The following is a 17,246-nucleotide window of genomic DNA, read 5'->3' on the forward strand; positions in this document are numbered from 1 at the left end:
TCCTGCTGCACGTATTCATCCTGCTGCACGTACTGGTCCTGCTGCATGTACTCGTCCTGCTGCACGTATTGGTCCTGCTGCACATATTCCTCCTGCTGCTGCACGATTTGCTGCACGTATTCCTCCTGCTGCTGCACGATTCATCCTGCTGCACGTATTCGTCCTGCTGCACGTATTCGTCCTGCTGCACGTACTGGTCCTGCTGCACGTACTTGTCCTGCTGCACGTATTGGTCCTGCTTGCTGCACGTATTCCTCCTGCTGCACGTATTCCTCCTGCTGCACGTATTCCTCCTGCTGCACGATTCGTTCTGCTGCATGTATTCGTCCTGCTGCACGTATTCGTCCTGCTGCACGTATTCGTCCTGCTGCACGTACTGGTCCTGCTGCATGTACTCGTCCTGCTGCACGTATTCCTCCCGCTGCACGTATTCCTCCCGCTGCACGTATTGGTCCTGCTGCACGTACTCGTCCTGCTGCACGTACTGGTCCTGCTGCATGTATTCCTCCTGCCGCACATATTGGTCCTGCTGCACGTATTCCTCCTGCTGCACGTATTCGTCCTGCTGCACGCAGGGTTGCTATGAGTCGACGCCAATTCAAAGGCACCTTAGAACAACAGGATGGCTAAGGTTGCGGCTGGGGGCGGGAGGCAGGGATGGGGACTTATAACATGACAAGGATGTTGCCAAGTGGAAACCTTATCCATTGCTGGTGGAATGCAAAAAGGTACAGACATCATGCAAACAGTGTGGTGGTTTCTCAAAAACTATAAACAGAACTATCATGTGACCCAGCAATTCCACTCCTAGGTATACACCCAAAAGCAGAAACTCAAAAAGAGACTTGTACCCCAGTGTTCAGTGTAGCACTCTTCACAACACCCAGAAAGTGGAAACAACCTAAATGCCCATAAAGAGATGAACGGATAAACAAAACGTGGTACGTACATACAAGGGACTACTACTCAGTCAGCAGGATAAATGAAGTCTTGATACCTGCTACAGTATGGATGGAGCTTGGAAGACATGACGCTGAGCGAAGTCAGTCAATCACAAAGGACAGATATCGTATATCCTCATAAAAACCTTGGTTTGGTGGTTTAAGGTCATGGTTTCACGGACATCCCAGTTCACCAGCCTAATAACGTGTTTAGTGCTTCTGTTCTACTCTTAGTTCACTGCGCAGTGCCTGGGGTCTTAAAACTTTGCAGGGTTTCCTCCAAGGTACAACAACTGGTCTCTATCTGCCTGGAACAACAGAGAGGGAAGAGCAGGAGGACACGGAACGCATGGCTAATGGTCTCCATAATCAACTGCCCCCCTTGCCACGAGACCAGAAGTGGATAGCACCCAACTACCCTGACTGAACATTCTGATCAAAGATTCTGTAGGAGAATTGTGATCAAAAGAGGGAAAATACAGAACAGAATTTCAAATTCTCATGGACTCCAGACTTTCTAGAGCCAAAGAGACTAGGTGAACCCCTGGAATTGTTGCCCTAAGATAATCATTAAACCTTAAACCAAAACTATTCCCTGAAGTCTACTTGTTTTTTACCCTGAAGTTTGCCTAAAATCAAACAATAATTTAGTGTAACTGGTACAGAATGTCTGCCTTGAGTATTGTGCTCTTTCAAAGAACTCTCTCTGTGGCATCACGGGGACAACATCAACTGGAAAGATCAGACAGGAAATTTGGGAGGGGGGACGGTGAGTTAGAGGGAAAACAAACTGGAAAAGAAGGCTGAGTATGGTTGCAGACCTCAGAGAATGTAATCCACATCACCTAATTGTACATAAAGAAATCCTGGAAATGGTCTATGTTCCACTGTGCATATTTGTAACAAAAAATAAAATTTTTAAAAGATGGTAATTTTCAGTCATTAGCCTCTGACAGGAGAAACAGACATGCCCTTTCAAGTAACAAATCTTACTATCATTCACCCTGAGAGTCAGCGGCGTCAACAGATAAGGACAAGTGAACACAAAGCGGAGGCTTCTTCCCATTACTGACCAAGCTGGGGTCTCCCCCCACCTCACCATGTGGGTCATACATCTGGAGAAAGGACTGGCATATCCCCTCCGGGTTGTTAATAGCAGGCAGAGGAGTGAAGCAAGAAAAATAATGCATCAAAAATTCTCTAAAACTGGTGGGGCTGAAGCTAATAAACAACAACCAAAGACCAAACTCAGTGCCATCAAGTCGATTCTGACTCATAGTGACCCCCACTGGGTTTCCACGGCTGTAAATCTTTACGGAAGCAGACTTTCTCATCTTTCTTCTGTGAAGCAGCTGGTGGGTTTGAACCACCACCCTTTTGCTTAGCAGCCAAATGCTGTAACCACTACACCACAAGAGTTCCTTAGTAAACAACAAAAACTCACTGCCGTCGAGCCAATTCGATTCCCAGCAACCCCTCCTTGGGTTTCCGAGGGAGTACCACTATGGAAGTAGATTACCCAATCTTCCTTCCAAGGAGTGGCTAGTAGTGAGTTTGAACCACAAGCCTTCCAAATTGCATGCATCTTAGCATTTCTAACTTATCACAGGCAAAACAAAACACTTGTTCCCACCACTACTCAGGATCAAGTAAGGTGCGACTGGCTGAATACAAACTGCATTTATTTCAGTGCAGGGTCGTAGATGACACGGGAACTAATGGCATCATTTTTATGCCATTCCTCTGAAGGTGGCAAATGTGTTTTGCCACAGATACTCGCTTCAGACGGGCCCACGTCAGAGGAAGGATCTAGTTACCTTCTCCTGGCACACATCAAAGAACACCCCAGGCCAGATCTGTCTTCATCTCCCTGATGCGCTAATAAAGGTTTCCGAGTGTCAGTGTGAAAAAATTCTTCCTCCTTTCTGGTCTCAGTAAGCAGAGATTACCTTCAGACCATGCCTTTCAAATTCTCTCTTCTCCAAATTCCTTTCTTCACCAACCGAACACAATAATTCTCTTAAAAAGGTCAATTCTAATCTTCAAAATGGTAGTGGCTAAACTATTTTTTTTTTTTTTTTAAGAAAAAATAAGCTCTGAGATGAGCAGCCCTGAATTTTCTATTTGGAAGAAATTAAAGAGAACAGAACCCGCCAGGTGGCAGTGGAGATGCCCACTGGGCTCGGTGTTGGGACTGATGGTTTCTCTGACATCCTGACTCAATCATCTGTAACCCCACACAACTTTGGAAAAACAAAAAATTTCCTTTAATGCTATTTGAAATTTCAATGTAAGTATCACTAAAAACAAATGAAAGCAATGGTTGTTTTTGAAACAACTGTTAAAGCTACTTATGTGTCCCCACAGAGTCCCCTCCCCAACCCTTGGCCAGGTGATCATTTGTAATCTGGGCACACAGAGCAAACAAGCCTTGGTAAGTGACCCCAGTTCCACCCTGGTGTCCTATAGCGTCAACGAGACAGACACTAGTTTCTAAAATCTTACTAACAACACTCTGCTGAAAAAGTATAAAAATATCATTTATTTCATGTCCTATATTCACAGTAGGAGCTCTGGTGGCATAGTGCCTAAAGTATCTGACTGCTAACCAGAAGGCTGGTGGTTCAAACCCACCAGCCACTCCTCGGAAGGAAGGTTGGGCAATCTACTTCTGTTGTGATACTGCCTCAGAAACCCAAGGAGGGGTCGCTAGGAGTCGGATATGACTCTATGGGAATGGGTTTGGTTGTTCGGTTTACATTCACAGCACCCTGAGGTACTGCTGAAAGGATTATTCTGGAGACTGACAAATGACGAAACCCCTATCTGAGATCTACTGCCCGTCTGCTACTTTGGGTACTGAGGTGGCTTGCATGTTGCTGTGATGCTAGAAGCTATCCCACTGGTATATCAAATACCAGCAAGGTCACCAATGGTGGAAAGCAGAGCTTTCAGACTGAAACAGACCATGAAGAAAGGCCTGGTGAAAGACTTCTGAAAGTTACCTAATATAAACTCTATGTCTCCAACAGAGCACTGACGATCTATATGATATGAGCCCCGGAGGGTGGAAGACACTCAAGATACAGTGGCTGCAACAGCAGCCTCAAGTGTAACCACCACCATGACAACAGCGCAGGACGGGGCAGCGTCACCACCACCATGACAATGGGGCAGGACGGGGCAGCGTCACCACCACCATGACGATGGGGCAGCGTCACCACCACCATGACCATGGGGCAGGACCCAGCAGCGTCACCACCATGACCACGGCGCAGGACCCAGCAGCACTTCATTCCACTGCACACGGGTCACGAGGAGTCGGAGCTAACTCGACCCCTAACTAACAACAACGATATTACCTGTGAGACAGCAACTGGATTCCCTTCAGCAACTAACAACGACACTACCCAAGATACAGGAAGATCAACTCTCCCTTACATTTCCCACCCTACCCACATGTTCATGTTCAAGTCTCCTCTGAGTCAAACCAACCCCCAACCCCAGAGCCTTCCTCCTCCTTCTCAAGATGTCATTCGTGCACAGTTTTCTACAAACGTTGCAAAGGGCCTTGTGCCTCCACCAAGCTACTGAGATTACTTTGACAATGACCGATTACCTGCTCCGTGTCAGATGTTTGGGTTGTTTTTCTCCCCCAATTTAAGTGATTCCTTCTTTATCTTATTTTTCTCTTTAATTTTTAATTTAGCTTTATTTTCCTAAATTTTGAGTTTAACGCCAAGCTTCCTGACGGTGGAGTGCTAGCTGCCTACCAACACCCATTCTTTCCTGAATTATTTGGGAGCAACAGTAAAAACCCACAGCCATCAAGGTGACTCTAACACACAGGCCCCTAAAGGACAGAGAATGGTTTCCAACACTGCCATCTTCACAGAAGTGGCTGGTGGGTTCAAACCACCACTCTGTTAGCAGCCAGGGCTCCTTGGAGCAGCACTTAGCTACAAGACTCCACTTCCCAGCTTCCCTAGAGTGTAGGTAACATATTTGGTTCCAGGTAACAAGAGGTAAATGGAAGTGCTGTGCAAATCCTCTTAAAAGGAAGGTATACCCTTCTTGTACTCAAAACCAAACCCACTTCTGTCAAGTTGATGATGACTCACAGCAACACTACGTAAGACAGAGTAGAACTGTCCCATAGAGTTTCTAAGGCTGTAATCTCTGTGGAAACAGACTGCCTTGTGGAGTGGCTGGTGGGTCTGAACCACTGACCTTTCAATTAACGGTCAAGCACTTAACCACTGCACCGTCAGGGCTCCTCCACACCTAGTAAATGGACAAATCCTCCCCACCCGACCCTGATGATCTCCCAGCTGTATTGGGAATGTCACTCAAGACTTCATCAGCTAACCTTTGAAAATAAGTATCGTTTTCAGAAAATTAACATAAATTTTGCCTTTGTCAGTATCAGCTAAAAAACACTGTACCGGCAGATTCCCATGCTTTGAGGAGTCGGAAAGGTAATGCTCAGAGGCACTCTACCTGGGAAACCACCCACCTACTGGGGATGATGTACAGAGGAGGCCGCCTGTAAAGGGACGGCTCCTCCTAGTCCCCTCAGGCAAGGAGCCCTGGTGATAGCACAGTTAAGAAAGCTCAGCTGTAACCCAAAGGTCAGTGGCTGAAAGCCACCAGTGGCTCCACGGCAGAACAGAGGAGTGATCTGCTCCCGTAAAGACTACAGCCCAGGAGACGCTATCGGACAGTCCTGCTCTGTCAGATAGGCTCACAAGTCACGATCGCCTTGATGGCGTACAACACAGCCCTCAATCTGCTGATGGACGAAGCAGATGTCAAACGGTGGCTAAACTCTACTAACTTGTGGACAGTTCAATCTTTAACACCATTCCTCATTTTCTGACAAGTAATATATCACATACGAGATACAGGTCTGAATTCAAGCCACAGTCTACTCAAGGCTGACTTTAGTATACAGCCAGCTTCAGGTGAAAGACACTTTCTCAGATGAAAAAAGTTTTGGTCATGAAAGTCAACTTCCAAAAACATGTACTACTCTGTCATTTAGACCATGAAGTTGTAGAAATTTCTATGGAATAAATTATCCACTGCTATATAAATGAACTATATAAAGTCATGGCAGACTTTAAAGATAAAATATAAACTGTGTTTCTCTGATGCTGTTAGGTGCGGTGGAGCTGGCTCTGACTCACAGCAACCTCACGTAACCAGAACCAAAGCTGCCCAGCCTGTGCCGTCCTCCCAACCGTTGCTGTGCTGGAGCCCACTGTTGCAGCCACTGTGTCAATCCATGTCACTGAGGGTCCTCCTCTTCTTCACTCACCTTCACGGTACACCAAGCACGATGTCCTCCTCCAGGGACTGGTGCCTTCTGATAACATGTCTGAAGTACAGGAGATGGAGTCTTGCCATGCCCACTTTTAAGGAACATTCTGGCTGTGGTTCTTCCAAGACAGTTCTGTTGATTCTTCCGGCCATCCACAGCATATCCAACATTCTTCGCCAACACCATAATACAAATGCATCAACTCTTTTCAGTCTGCCTTACTGACTGTCCAGCCTTTGCATGCATATGAGGCAACTGGGAATGAATTTAATATATCTAATAGCAACATATATTTTCTTTATTTTTAATGAAACTAGAAAACACAAGAAAATATCACTCACGATCCCACCATTATATAACTATCAGAAATGATTTTGCTCAACATAATTTTAAGTCAAAGAAATATCAGTAAGTACATTAAAAAAAATGCTTTTCAGCTTCTGTCAAGTGGCTAATTGAGTGTTTTTAGAACCTCAGAATTATTTCAGCAGATATTTTTAAAGCTCTGATGGTGCGCTAAGCACTTAACTGGGGAACAGCTGATCTTTAAAATCATTACTCATTCTGAAGCAGGACAGATCTGATTTTATCCTAGGCGAGAAACCTAATTTGTTTACCAACCATGGAAATGATAATCTACAAAGTTTAGAGTCGTCTTTAAATCTGACACTTCAGATTATCTAACACATACAGCTAACATTACCCATTTTTAGTTGTTAAATATGCATTACAAACAAGAGCAAGGAAAACAATTTTTATGGAAAAGCATCCGAATCCTCTCCTAAAAGGGGTGCAGATTTTTCAGCCGTGGAAACTAGGTTGTAAGAAAGATATAATGGCCTGTGACGAAAAGTCCAATCCAAAAAAAAAAAAAAGTACACTATGACTCCAACTATGTAAAATACAGTCAGGATAAACATTAAAGTCTGTAAAGGTCTTGTCTCTAAACTTCTCAAACATCTTCTAAGGACAGATGTTCAAAGGTTTTAAAAAGTGCCATTAAACAAGATCTGTACCTCACACCACACACAAAAACAAACTCCAGATGGATCAAAGACTTAAATGTGAAACCTAGAACTATACAGTTTCTCAAGGAAAATTTAGGCTCAAACTTAAGGGCCCTAATATTTGGTATAAATAGACTACCAAGCATAATTCAAAATGCACCAACAGCAGAAGAGAAGCCAGATGATTGGGACCTTCTAAAAATTAAATGTTTATGTGCTTCCAAAGACTTCTCCAAAAGAGTCAAAAGAGAACCTACAGATTGGGAAAAAATATTTGGTAATAACATATCTGACAAGGGACTTATCTCTAGAATTTATAGAACACTCCAACACCTCAATAACAAAAAGACAAACAATCCAATTAAAAAATGGGCAGAAGACATGAATAGACACTTCACCAAGGAGGATATTCAAGCGGCCAACAAACATATGAAGAAATGCTCACGATCATTAGCTATTAGAGAGATGCAAATCAAAACAACAATGAGATACCATCTTGCTCCAGCACTAGTAGCAAAGTTCAACAAGACAGAAAATAACAAATGCTGGCGAGGTTGTGGAGAGATTGGGACTCTCATACACTGCTGGTGGGACTGTAAAATGGTACAACCATTGTGGAAAGCAGTATGGCGATTCCTTCAAAAGTTGGAAATACAAATACCATTTGACCCAGCCATCCCATTACTAGGTATATACCCTAAAGAAGTGAGAGCCATAACAAGAACAGATATATGCACGCCGATGTTCATCGCAGCACTATTTGCAATAGCCAAAACTTGGAAACAACCTAGATGTCCAACAACGGAGGAATGGATAACCAAACTTTGGTACATTCACACAATGGAATACTATGCAACGCTAAAGAATAATGTAGAATCTGCAGAACACCGCATAACGTGGATGAACTTGGAGGACATTATGCTGAGCGAAATAAGTCAGTCACAAAAGGACAAATATTGTATTAGTCCGTTATTGTGAAAGTTAAGGAAAGGTTTATATATTGGAGGACATTTTCTTTGTTAGTTACCAGGGGTGGGAGGGAAGGGGAAGGAATGCTGTTAGATAGATAGAGATAAATATTGATTTGGGTGAAGAGAAGGGCAATGTACCAAATGTGAGTGACCAATATGGCAGCATTGAGGATGAGAAAGACAGAGAGTTACATGGGCAGTACAAACAACAAATATGAACCCCTTTGCAAATACAATACTGAGTTGTCAACGAAAGCAAACATGGGTATAGGGACGGATAGATGGGTGAACAAGCTAAACAATTATGTATGTCTAAGTGGAGAGTGTATCCAAGATCATATACAGGGTTGGCAGACAATGGGCCTCTCAGGGTGCAGAAGAGTATGAAGGGATGGACACTGGGAGGAGGTAACTATGGGGAGGAAGTGGGAGGGGAGCTGCTGCATTGTAAATTTTGGTCAATGACATGAGACAAAGTATATGTGAACTGCTGTATGAAAAGTGAATTTACTTTGTAAATCTTCACCCAAATCCTAAAAAAAAAAAAGTGCCATTAAATAGTACGTCAATCATTCACTTCTTTCTTACCATGTATTCAGTGTGTAGGGTCACCTTTGTCTGTCTGCTACGACAGGGCAGGGCAGAATACATGATGTTGAAGTATAGTAACTTTCTTTGCATTTATAAATACTTAGGAAATGTTAATAAGCTTTCAGAAATATGTCCTTGATGCCCCCCTAACCGAAAGAACATGTATTAAAAGAACAAGACGAGGCAAGCCCTGGGTAGCGCACCAAACGGTTTGCCCCCACATGCTGGCACCCACACACTCAGGTGGAGTGTGCCTCCCTACCTCCCAGCGTCCCACCACTGACCTGAGGGCAGCTCTTCCTTGAGTGTAGTTCACATCAGTTACCTCCTCTTTCCTTCTATTTAAAGACATGGGACGTGTCCCTCTGTCAGCATGTCACACTGTGAGGCCTGTGTGTTACTCTGAGGCTGGAAGCTACGCTGCCGGTATTTCGAGTACCAGCAGGTCACCCACTGTGGGCGGTTCAGTGGAGCCTCCACACGAGGAAGGAAAGCCTAACGTTTGCTGATCTGTTTCCAAAAATTAAACAATAAAGAAAACTTTTTTTTATATACAGTCACCAAGAATCCATATATGGATGTATCATAATTTAACTGGTTCCTTACTGACAGAAATTTAGTTTGTTTCTAATATTTTGCTATGTAATGTCACAATAAATAATCTTTCATATATATTTTATTTCACATGGATGTGATCATACCTACAAGTAACTAGATATGAACCACTCATAGGTTCGTATCTAAGAAGGCTGAAAGATTATGTGTAAGTTTTCAGTTTAAAAGACAGGGTAAAAGTATCCTTCAAAAATGAGACCTGACTCATCTGTGTTCTCACCAGAGCTGTGTGAGAGTACCAGTTTCGTCAGTAAAACATTTTTTTTCCTGTATTTCTTTATCCATTAAGAGTTTGTATCCTCTGCCTCTTTTTCTACTGATTTACTGGTTGTTTTTCTTAATGATTTGTAGAAGCTCTTCCAGCAGTTTAGTTCTTTTCAAACTTTATTACCTTCATTTTTAATTTTTTTTTTTCAGAACTCTATCAAGTCCAAACACACCCTTAAATAACTAAGAAAATTTTAAGGAAAGCAACAAGAGTTTTAACTAACATTTGATAAGGTCTCAGGGCAAAGAAAGAGAAATCTTCTTTATCTTATGTTAACGTATCACAAAGGAAAATGATGATTCACAAAAAAACCACAGAGGGAAATGTCACTGTGTTTTCTACGGTGACCATTTATCTCACTACCATCTCTGATGTCGGACATTAAAAGTTTCATTTGGAGATGCTGCAAAATACACGCACGAGTGTCACTGTGTGTGTTTGTGTTATTGCGGTTAGTGGCCTTCAAGTCGATTTCAACTCACAGCGACCCCACGTGACAGAGATGAACTGCCCCCACTGGGTTTTCTAAGCTATTTTCAAATGCTTTATATGCACACGAAAGCTGGACAAGCAATAACGAAGACTGAAGAAGAGCTGACGTATCTGAATTATGGTGTCTGTTGATGAAGAACAGTGAACGTACCGTGGAATGCTAGAACAATGAGCTAATCTGCATGAAGTACAGCCAGACTGTTACTCAGCTGCAAGGATGGCAAGACTTCGTCCTTGTACTTGGGACACATTATCAGGAGGGACCGTCCCTGGGGAAGAATGTCATCCTTGGTGAAGCAGAGGGTCAGCAAGGAAGAGGAGGACCCTCACTGAGATGGCCTGACACAGCGGCTGCAACAGTGGGCCCAGCTTGGCAACAATGTGAGGTTGACGCAGGACGAGACAGTGCCTTGCTCTGCTGTACAGAAGGTCGCTGCGAGTTGGAACCAACTCAACAGCACCTGACAACAACCACACAAGTAAGAAAATGACAGTCATCTAAATAAATAATGGACAGACGATCTGAACACACGATTTACATATAAAGGATATTCAAACGGTCAGTTAGCATCTGAGAAGGTACTCAACAGAAAAGGCACTCACTGGGGAAATACAAACCAAACCACAGCAAAATACAACTACACGGCAAACAGATAGCTCTCTTTTTTTTTAATGACAATGCCAAGGGATGGTAAGCCCGCTCACACGCTGTGGGTGAAGTGTGCACTGCTACAATGACTTTGGGGAACTGGTGATGTCCACTATAGCAGAGCATGGAAGTACCCAATAACCCAGCCCTTCCTCTGTCAGATACGTGTGTGAGTAAATACATATAGAGACGAACGTGAATGAGAATGCCCGTAAGAATGATTTTAATTGTCAAAACTGTGAAACAATTCAAATGCCCATCACTAGTAGGAACGCTATATAAACTGTGCTAAAATCATTCCATACAGCAGTAAGAATCAGTGAGCCAATGTCACACACAGCATCAGGGGGCAAACATAAATACATACAGAGCAAAAGAAATGAGATGCAAAGAATACACAATGAATGATCCCTCCAATTTATATCAAGTTTAAAAGCAGGCAAAATAAAAACTTAAAAGCTCAAGACCAAGCAAAATTAACCTATGGTAATGCAAGTTGATATAGCTAGCTATTTAAGGTACTTTAAACAAAAAGCAGTCATAAAAACCGGCACAATGTCTCATAATTTTAAGTAAAACTTACACACCCATACACATACGCATGCACAAAAACCCTAAAAGACACACAGCAAGATAGTGTGTGTTTATCTTTGAATTCTAGGGGAGTATGAGTCATCTCCTTCATTATGATAAATTTATACTCTGATTGTATTTTTATCCAACACGTGAGTTTGTGTATTATTTTAAGCTGATAAAAAGAAATGCCTTTAGTTTCTTCACTAAATACTACTACTACTCTTGGTTCCAAAAGGTTACTATTCATTACGTGAATACCTATTGTTCACTCTCCCCACATTCATCTTCCCACCCAACACACTACAACGTGGCTTCCACACAAGACATTGCACTGTACCTTTTATGAAAAAGCCACTGAAGATCAGCTGGCAAACCAAGTTTATTTTTCACTGTACCTTGACCTTCCCTGTATTTCTGGAAACTCAATGTTTCCTTGAACTATAGGTAACACAGCACACTCGAATGGAACTGAACCAACACCTTGAACAGATTCTTGCCAGACTGACTCTCCAGAGGATACTCATCTCGAAAGCATCAAAATCTGTACTCCCGAAGGTTCCTTCTTGGGTCCTCTGAGAGACTTCTTGGGTAATTCCATCCACTTTCTTGTATTCAAGTACAATCTGTGGCTACAAAGATGACTTCCAAATCTATATGTTCACCCTCCACTCTTCGGAGTCCAACCCAAACAAGCAAGTATCTACTAGACATTAACCTGGATACCTCAACAAGAGCCTAAGCTGCAGCACGTTCATCTTTTTACCTAAAACAAACTGAAGCAGAAGTCAGGTAAATAGGAGGAGACCCTATTTACCAAGGAATTTCCTACGACTGGAGATTAACCAGCTGGCAGATCCTGGCCTTGGATAACACCACCAGGTAAGTCAAGCACCAAGGTCGCGGTGTGATTTCAGAGTCGTTGAAACCAGAGTATCTGTTTAGCCAAGCAGAGGAGGGTGGAATGGCATTAAATCCTGGCTGAATAAAATCAAATCCCGGAAGATCTGAGCCTATGGAGAGAGGGCACACAGGGATTCACTGAAGGTAAACAGCCAAGATAAAGCCTAAGAAAAGGTGATAATAAGAAATGGCTATTACGACCACAGCCAAATGGGATAAGGTTCAGACTTTGGCATTGATGATAGAAGATGGGAATAAAGAAAACAGTCCATGAGCAGGGGACCGAATCAGAACTACGCAGGGGAGACAAGCTCAATCCTAAAAGGGAGGGAAGGAGGACCCTATAGTTCATTCACCCTGAGATAGCCCAACGTCTATTGTAAGACACACTGCAATTTTTATGTGCTATTATTTTATGTCTCCCCTTTATAAGCAAGGATGCTGCCAATTAAACATAACTTGCTATCTCTGGCTGCATCAGACTTCAGAAATGTTAAAATGCATGTTGCAACCTGCGGGCAGCCGAGGTGGCAGTGTTTCTTCTCAAGTTGCCATGGACAGGAGAAGTGGTTTACTGTCACGCCCCAACGCTATGGGGAGAAGGGTGCTGGAATGTGGCACACACCTGCTGTCCCCCTCTGGCCAACAAGCAGGAAAGTGATTTCAATGAAGGACTAAGTGGTCTTTAAAATGACAGTCATAAGAAATTCTAACGGCATAAAAAATGCTATGACGTGAACAATATCAAAAGCCACATACAAAACTGTATCAAGTACAGAGAAAAAAGAAAGGAGACTTCCCTCCTCCCCAAAGAAATGTTAAACATGTCACAGTGTGAACAGTGTCGTCTCGGGTCCCGGAATTACAGGCACGTTCCCACTTTGCTTGTTTATATTTCTCTTTAGTCTGCTAAAAACTGCATGATCAGCATGTAGTATTTTTATAATCAGAGATAAGCAAGCGACATATTAAGTATTTGCTTTTTAGTCTGCAAATTGTGAGCTACATGCATACACTGGTTTACTGAATGTATCAGGCATACAGTTGTTTCAATTACATATGCGCAACCAAACAGATTTTTCTGTTTTTAATTGTGATTTGGGTGGAAATGACCAAACAATTTTACCTGATAGAGCTGTCGGGCTGAGCATGCACACACCTGTGGAATGGGTGCACCTTTATCTGTCAGAGCTCAGCTCAGTCTCACTCATTCCTCCTTTCAACAAACATTTATTAAACATCATGCACTGAGCTGTGCTAGGCATCACGCAGGCCTCAGAGATGAGTCAAGAATCTAATTAAGGAGAGAGCAGTGAGGCTAAAACAGAAGGAAAGAAGTGCCATCATCAAAATGGCAGCTAATGACATATGGCCCCCGCCCATCTGTTACCGTGTTGTCCTGTGGTGACGTGCATGTTACTGTGATACCAGAAGCTACGCCACCAGTATTTCAAATACCACAGGGTCACCCATGGTGGACGGTTTCAGCAGAGCTTGCAGACTAAGACAGACTAGGAAGAAAGGCCTGGCGGGCGGTCTACTTCCAAAAGTCAGCCGATAGAAACCTAGGGATCACCACAGAATATGTCTAGTCGCAGAAGATGAGCAGCTGGAAGATGGGCCCCAGGTTGGAAGGCACCCAACATACACAGCGGCTGCAACAATGGACACAAGCAGACCAAGGATCGTGAAGATGGTGCTGGACCAGGCAGTGCTCTACTCTGTCCCCCAGGAGGTCGACTCATCAACCACGGAGAACAACAGCTACAAAGGAAACTGGTCTCACAGCAGCAGAAACAACAGAGTGAGAAGCGAGGACACACAGGCTCTGAGAGGCGCCACGCAGGGCACACTGGCAGAAGTGGCAGTGCTGGCAGGGGTGGAATGTGGCTTTCCTGGAGGAATATCATGAATGACGAGACTGGAAATGTGTGCCGGGCCAGGCTGGCGCAGGTCAGGAATGCCAAAGGAAGCGTCCGAGGAAGGAGGGAGGGAGGGTGGAGTCTCAGTGACGGTGACACCCACATACGGCTGCACACTGACCGTCACCTGGGACGTCTGAAATGAAGAGTCTCAACCCCTCCAGGTGATTCCCATGTCCATCAGATTCAGGAGTTGCCAGGAGTCAGCAAGACCACTCTGGGGGTAGAACCCGGGGGGAGAAAGCTGGGAGGTGGCAACAGCGCCCAGGCAAGAGATGCAGGCAGGCAAAGAAAGTAGGGGACACGGCTACAGGAGAAAGGAAAGGCAGGACTGTGGAGGCAGGGGCATCACGGGAAGGATGAAGGAGTGAGTTACCTGAGGTCTAAAAGAACCCGGCCATCAGGACGCCACTGAGAGAACCCCGAAGGGGCTGGGGGACGCTACACTGGACAGCTGAGGTTACTAACGTGTGGAGGTGGAAATTCAGTTCTAGAAATTCAGCCATGCTCACTTCGCAGGCAAACGAACACTAATTGCTGGACCTCCTCCAGGGCTGCTAGCGAGTGCTCCCTGCCCTGGGAAGGTCCCTCTGTCCCCCACTAAATACATGAGAAGTCACTACGCCTGCCATGCACAGCGCCACAGAGCTAAGGGGAGCCGAATGCTCTAAAAGAAAAGCTGAAGATTTTTACTCTTAAATTTTACCAAAGATTAAAAAAAAAAAAAAAAAGACTAAAACTCACTCTCCATCTCTCATGACATCACAGTTCTTACCTTTTCAGCCAATGCTTTTAAACTGCCAAGGAATCTTTGCCAGAAATCTTTGAAGAGTGGGCGGTCGATTTTCCTCAGGCTGTCTTTGGTGCTAGCATCCACACTGACGTAAAGCTGGGTAACTGGTTTGAGGTTCCTTGTAATTAAAAAAATAGTAATAATAGAAAAAGAAATTCTGCCTACATCAGGCTTTTCACGATCTGAAACTTACAATCTGTAACAGATTTGGTGATTAAATACCTGGTTAAATCTAGAGACTTCTACTTCTCCCAGAAGACCGCAGCAGTCACTGTTAACAATGTGACAAAATGGGATGTCCTTTGGTTAATTTCTAAATGATAGGACATCCCGCAAAAGAAGCTGAAAACATTCAATTACTTAAAGTTGGTCCTTCTTCAAACACTAGTTTCAATGGAAAATAAACTAAAGCAGTATCTAGCTTTGGGTCTAACAGCATCATCAGCCCAGTGGTTCAGGAGCCCGGGTGGTGCAGTGGTTGAAGCACTCAGCTACTAATCCCAAGGCTGGCAGTTGGAATCTACCAGCCACTCCATGGGAGAAAGATGTGGTAGTTTACTGCCAGAAAGATTTGCAGCCTTAGAAATCCTTTGGGGCAACTCCACTCCCTCCATCCTACAGGGTTGCTGCAAGTCAGAATCAACGCCACAGCACAGAGTTTGATTTGTGTGTTTTTCTTCTCAGTGGTACAAACAGTTAACATGCCCTCAGCTACTAACCAAAAAGTTGGTGGTTCAAACCCACCCAGAGCCACTTTAGAAAAATGCCGGCGGAGCTGCTTCTACTCTGCACACGTGCGGTCACCGAGTCAGAATCAACAGAACGGCTACCGGTGGTGCTCAGACCGAAGACTCCAGTCAACTTTGTCACTTGAGATGTACAGAGTAGAAGCTTCACGACCCGATGGGTCTCCTGATCTACCGGTGGTGCTCAGACCGAAGACTCCAGTCAACTTTGTCACTTGAGATGTACAGAGTAGAAGCTTCACGACCCGATGGGTCTCCTGATACCACTAATCCACCAATGGAGTCTCCCACGACTCCCATCCAAGACGGGCAAGCCTTGTGTGAAGGAAGCCAAGCCACCCCTCCACCTCTCCCGGGCCTGAGAGTGGGAGTGGGGGCAGAGTCAGGCATCGTGTGGGCCGACAGGGACTCCACCCAGCCCTGAGCACTACAGAACTGAGCGTGACACAGCAGCCCAACCAGAGAAAACGGATGCTGCTCACACTTCCCGGGCTTCTGAATAAGCTTCCCTGAGACTACACCACTCGTTCTCCTCTTCCTTCAGATCCACTGACTCATGTCATAATTTCACGTCTGTCCATTTTCTTCAAATGGTATTTTTAGCCCAGGCTGTACTTTTTCCAAAGCCTCTCCCCTTCTCCCTTCAAACTGGTCTCATAATCCACTCTCATCAGTGAGTGCATTAAAGCAGACCAGAAGAGAAGGAAGAAAGGGCTCCTGATGACCCTCCAGACCAAACTATTCTTTCAGGTTTTCTAGCTACTTCACAATTGGCATCTGTCCCTGGAATGTTAGTTGTGCGTATTTGCTTCTAACGCTGTGTGTACTTCTTAAAACTGAGTATGATTCACATGCCGTAAAATTCCCTCACGTGTACCAATCAGTGGTTGAGGCACTTTTTGAATCCATCAGTATCGCTGCAACCATAAGATCTTAAAGGGCAGGAACCATAATTTTCTTTTGATCCAGTCATGCAGGCAGACACTTAAAACGTTCTTACAGCGATCATTTTGACTTTGGCTGGCAGAACTTTTAAGGGCATGAGGCCCAAACAAGTGCTTCCATGATGTGGCTTAGCAACACAGGGCAAATCAGAAGGGTCTAACCTCCAAGTTAGTGAGGGTGGAGAAGCTGTGCCCAAAGTTACGAAAGAGGTGACTGAAATACTGGTAGACTCTCACTGCTGTGCCTTCTCTGCAAAAGCTCAGTAGTATGTCACCAAGGAGGCCTGGTGGCACAGTGGCTGGCTGTTAACCGATAGGTCAGCAGTCTTAACCCATCACGGGCTCAGCAGGACAAAAGATCTGGTGACCTATATCCGTGAAGATCACCCACTGCCGGGGAGCTGATTCCGACTCACAGTGACCCATCAGGACACAGAAGGACTGCCCACAGCGTCTCCAAGGCTGTCAATCTTCACAGAAGCAAAGCCCAAACCACACCCACTGCCGT

General features: G+C 44.4%; 1 protein-coding gene across 1 annotated transcript in view; it reads right to left on the reverse strand.

Annotated features, from left to right (window-relative positions):
• Positions 1–17,246, reverse strand: part of LOC103196806 (S-adenosyl-L-methionine-dependent tRNA 4-demethylwyosine synthase TYW1) — a 161,741-nt gene that overhangs the window by 50,030 nt on the left and 94,465 nt on the right. The window contains exon 14 of the mRNA XM_007940605.2: positions 15,031–15,166. Coding sequence (XP_007938796.2) covers positions 15,031–15,166 — 136 coding nt within the window. The remainder of the gene's footprint in view (positions 1–15,030; positions 15,167–17,246) is intronic.

Source organism: Orycteropus afer, unplaced genomic scaffold, assembly GCF_000298275.1.
Source record: "Orycteropus afer afer isolate SDZICR_OR568_19922 unplaced genomic scaffold, OryAfe1.0 scaffold00006, whole genome shotgun sequence".
NCBI classification, from domain to species: domain Eukaryota; kingdom Metazoa; phylum Chordata; class Mammalia; order Tubulidentata; family Orycteropodidae; genus Orycteropus; species Orycteropus afer.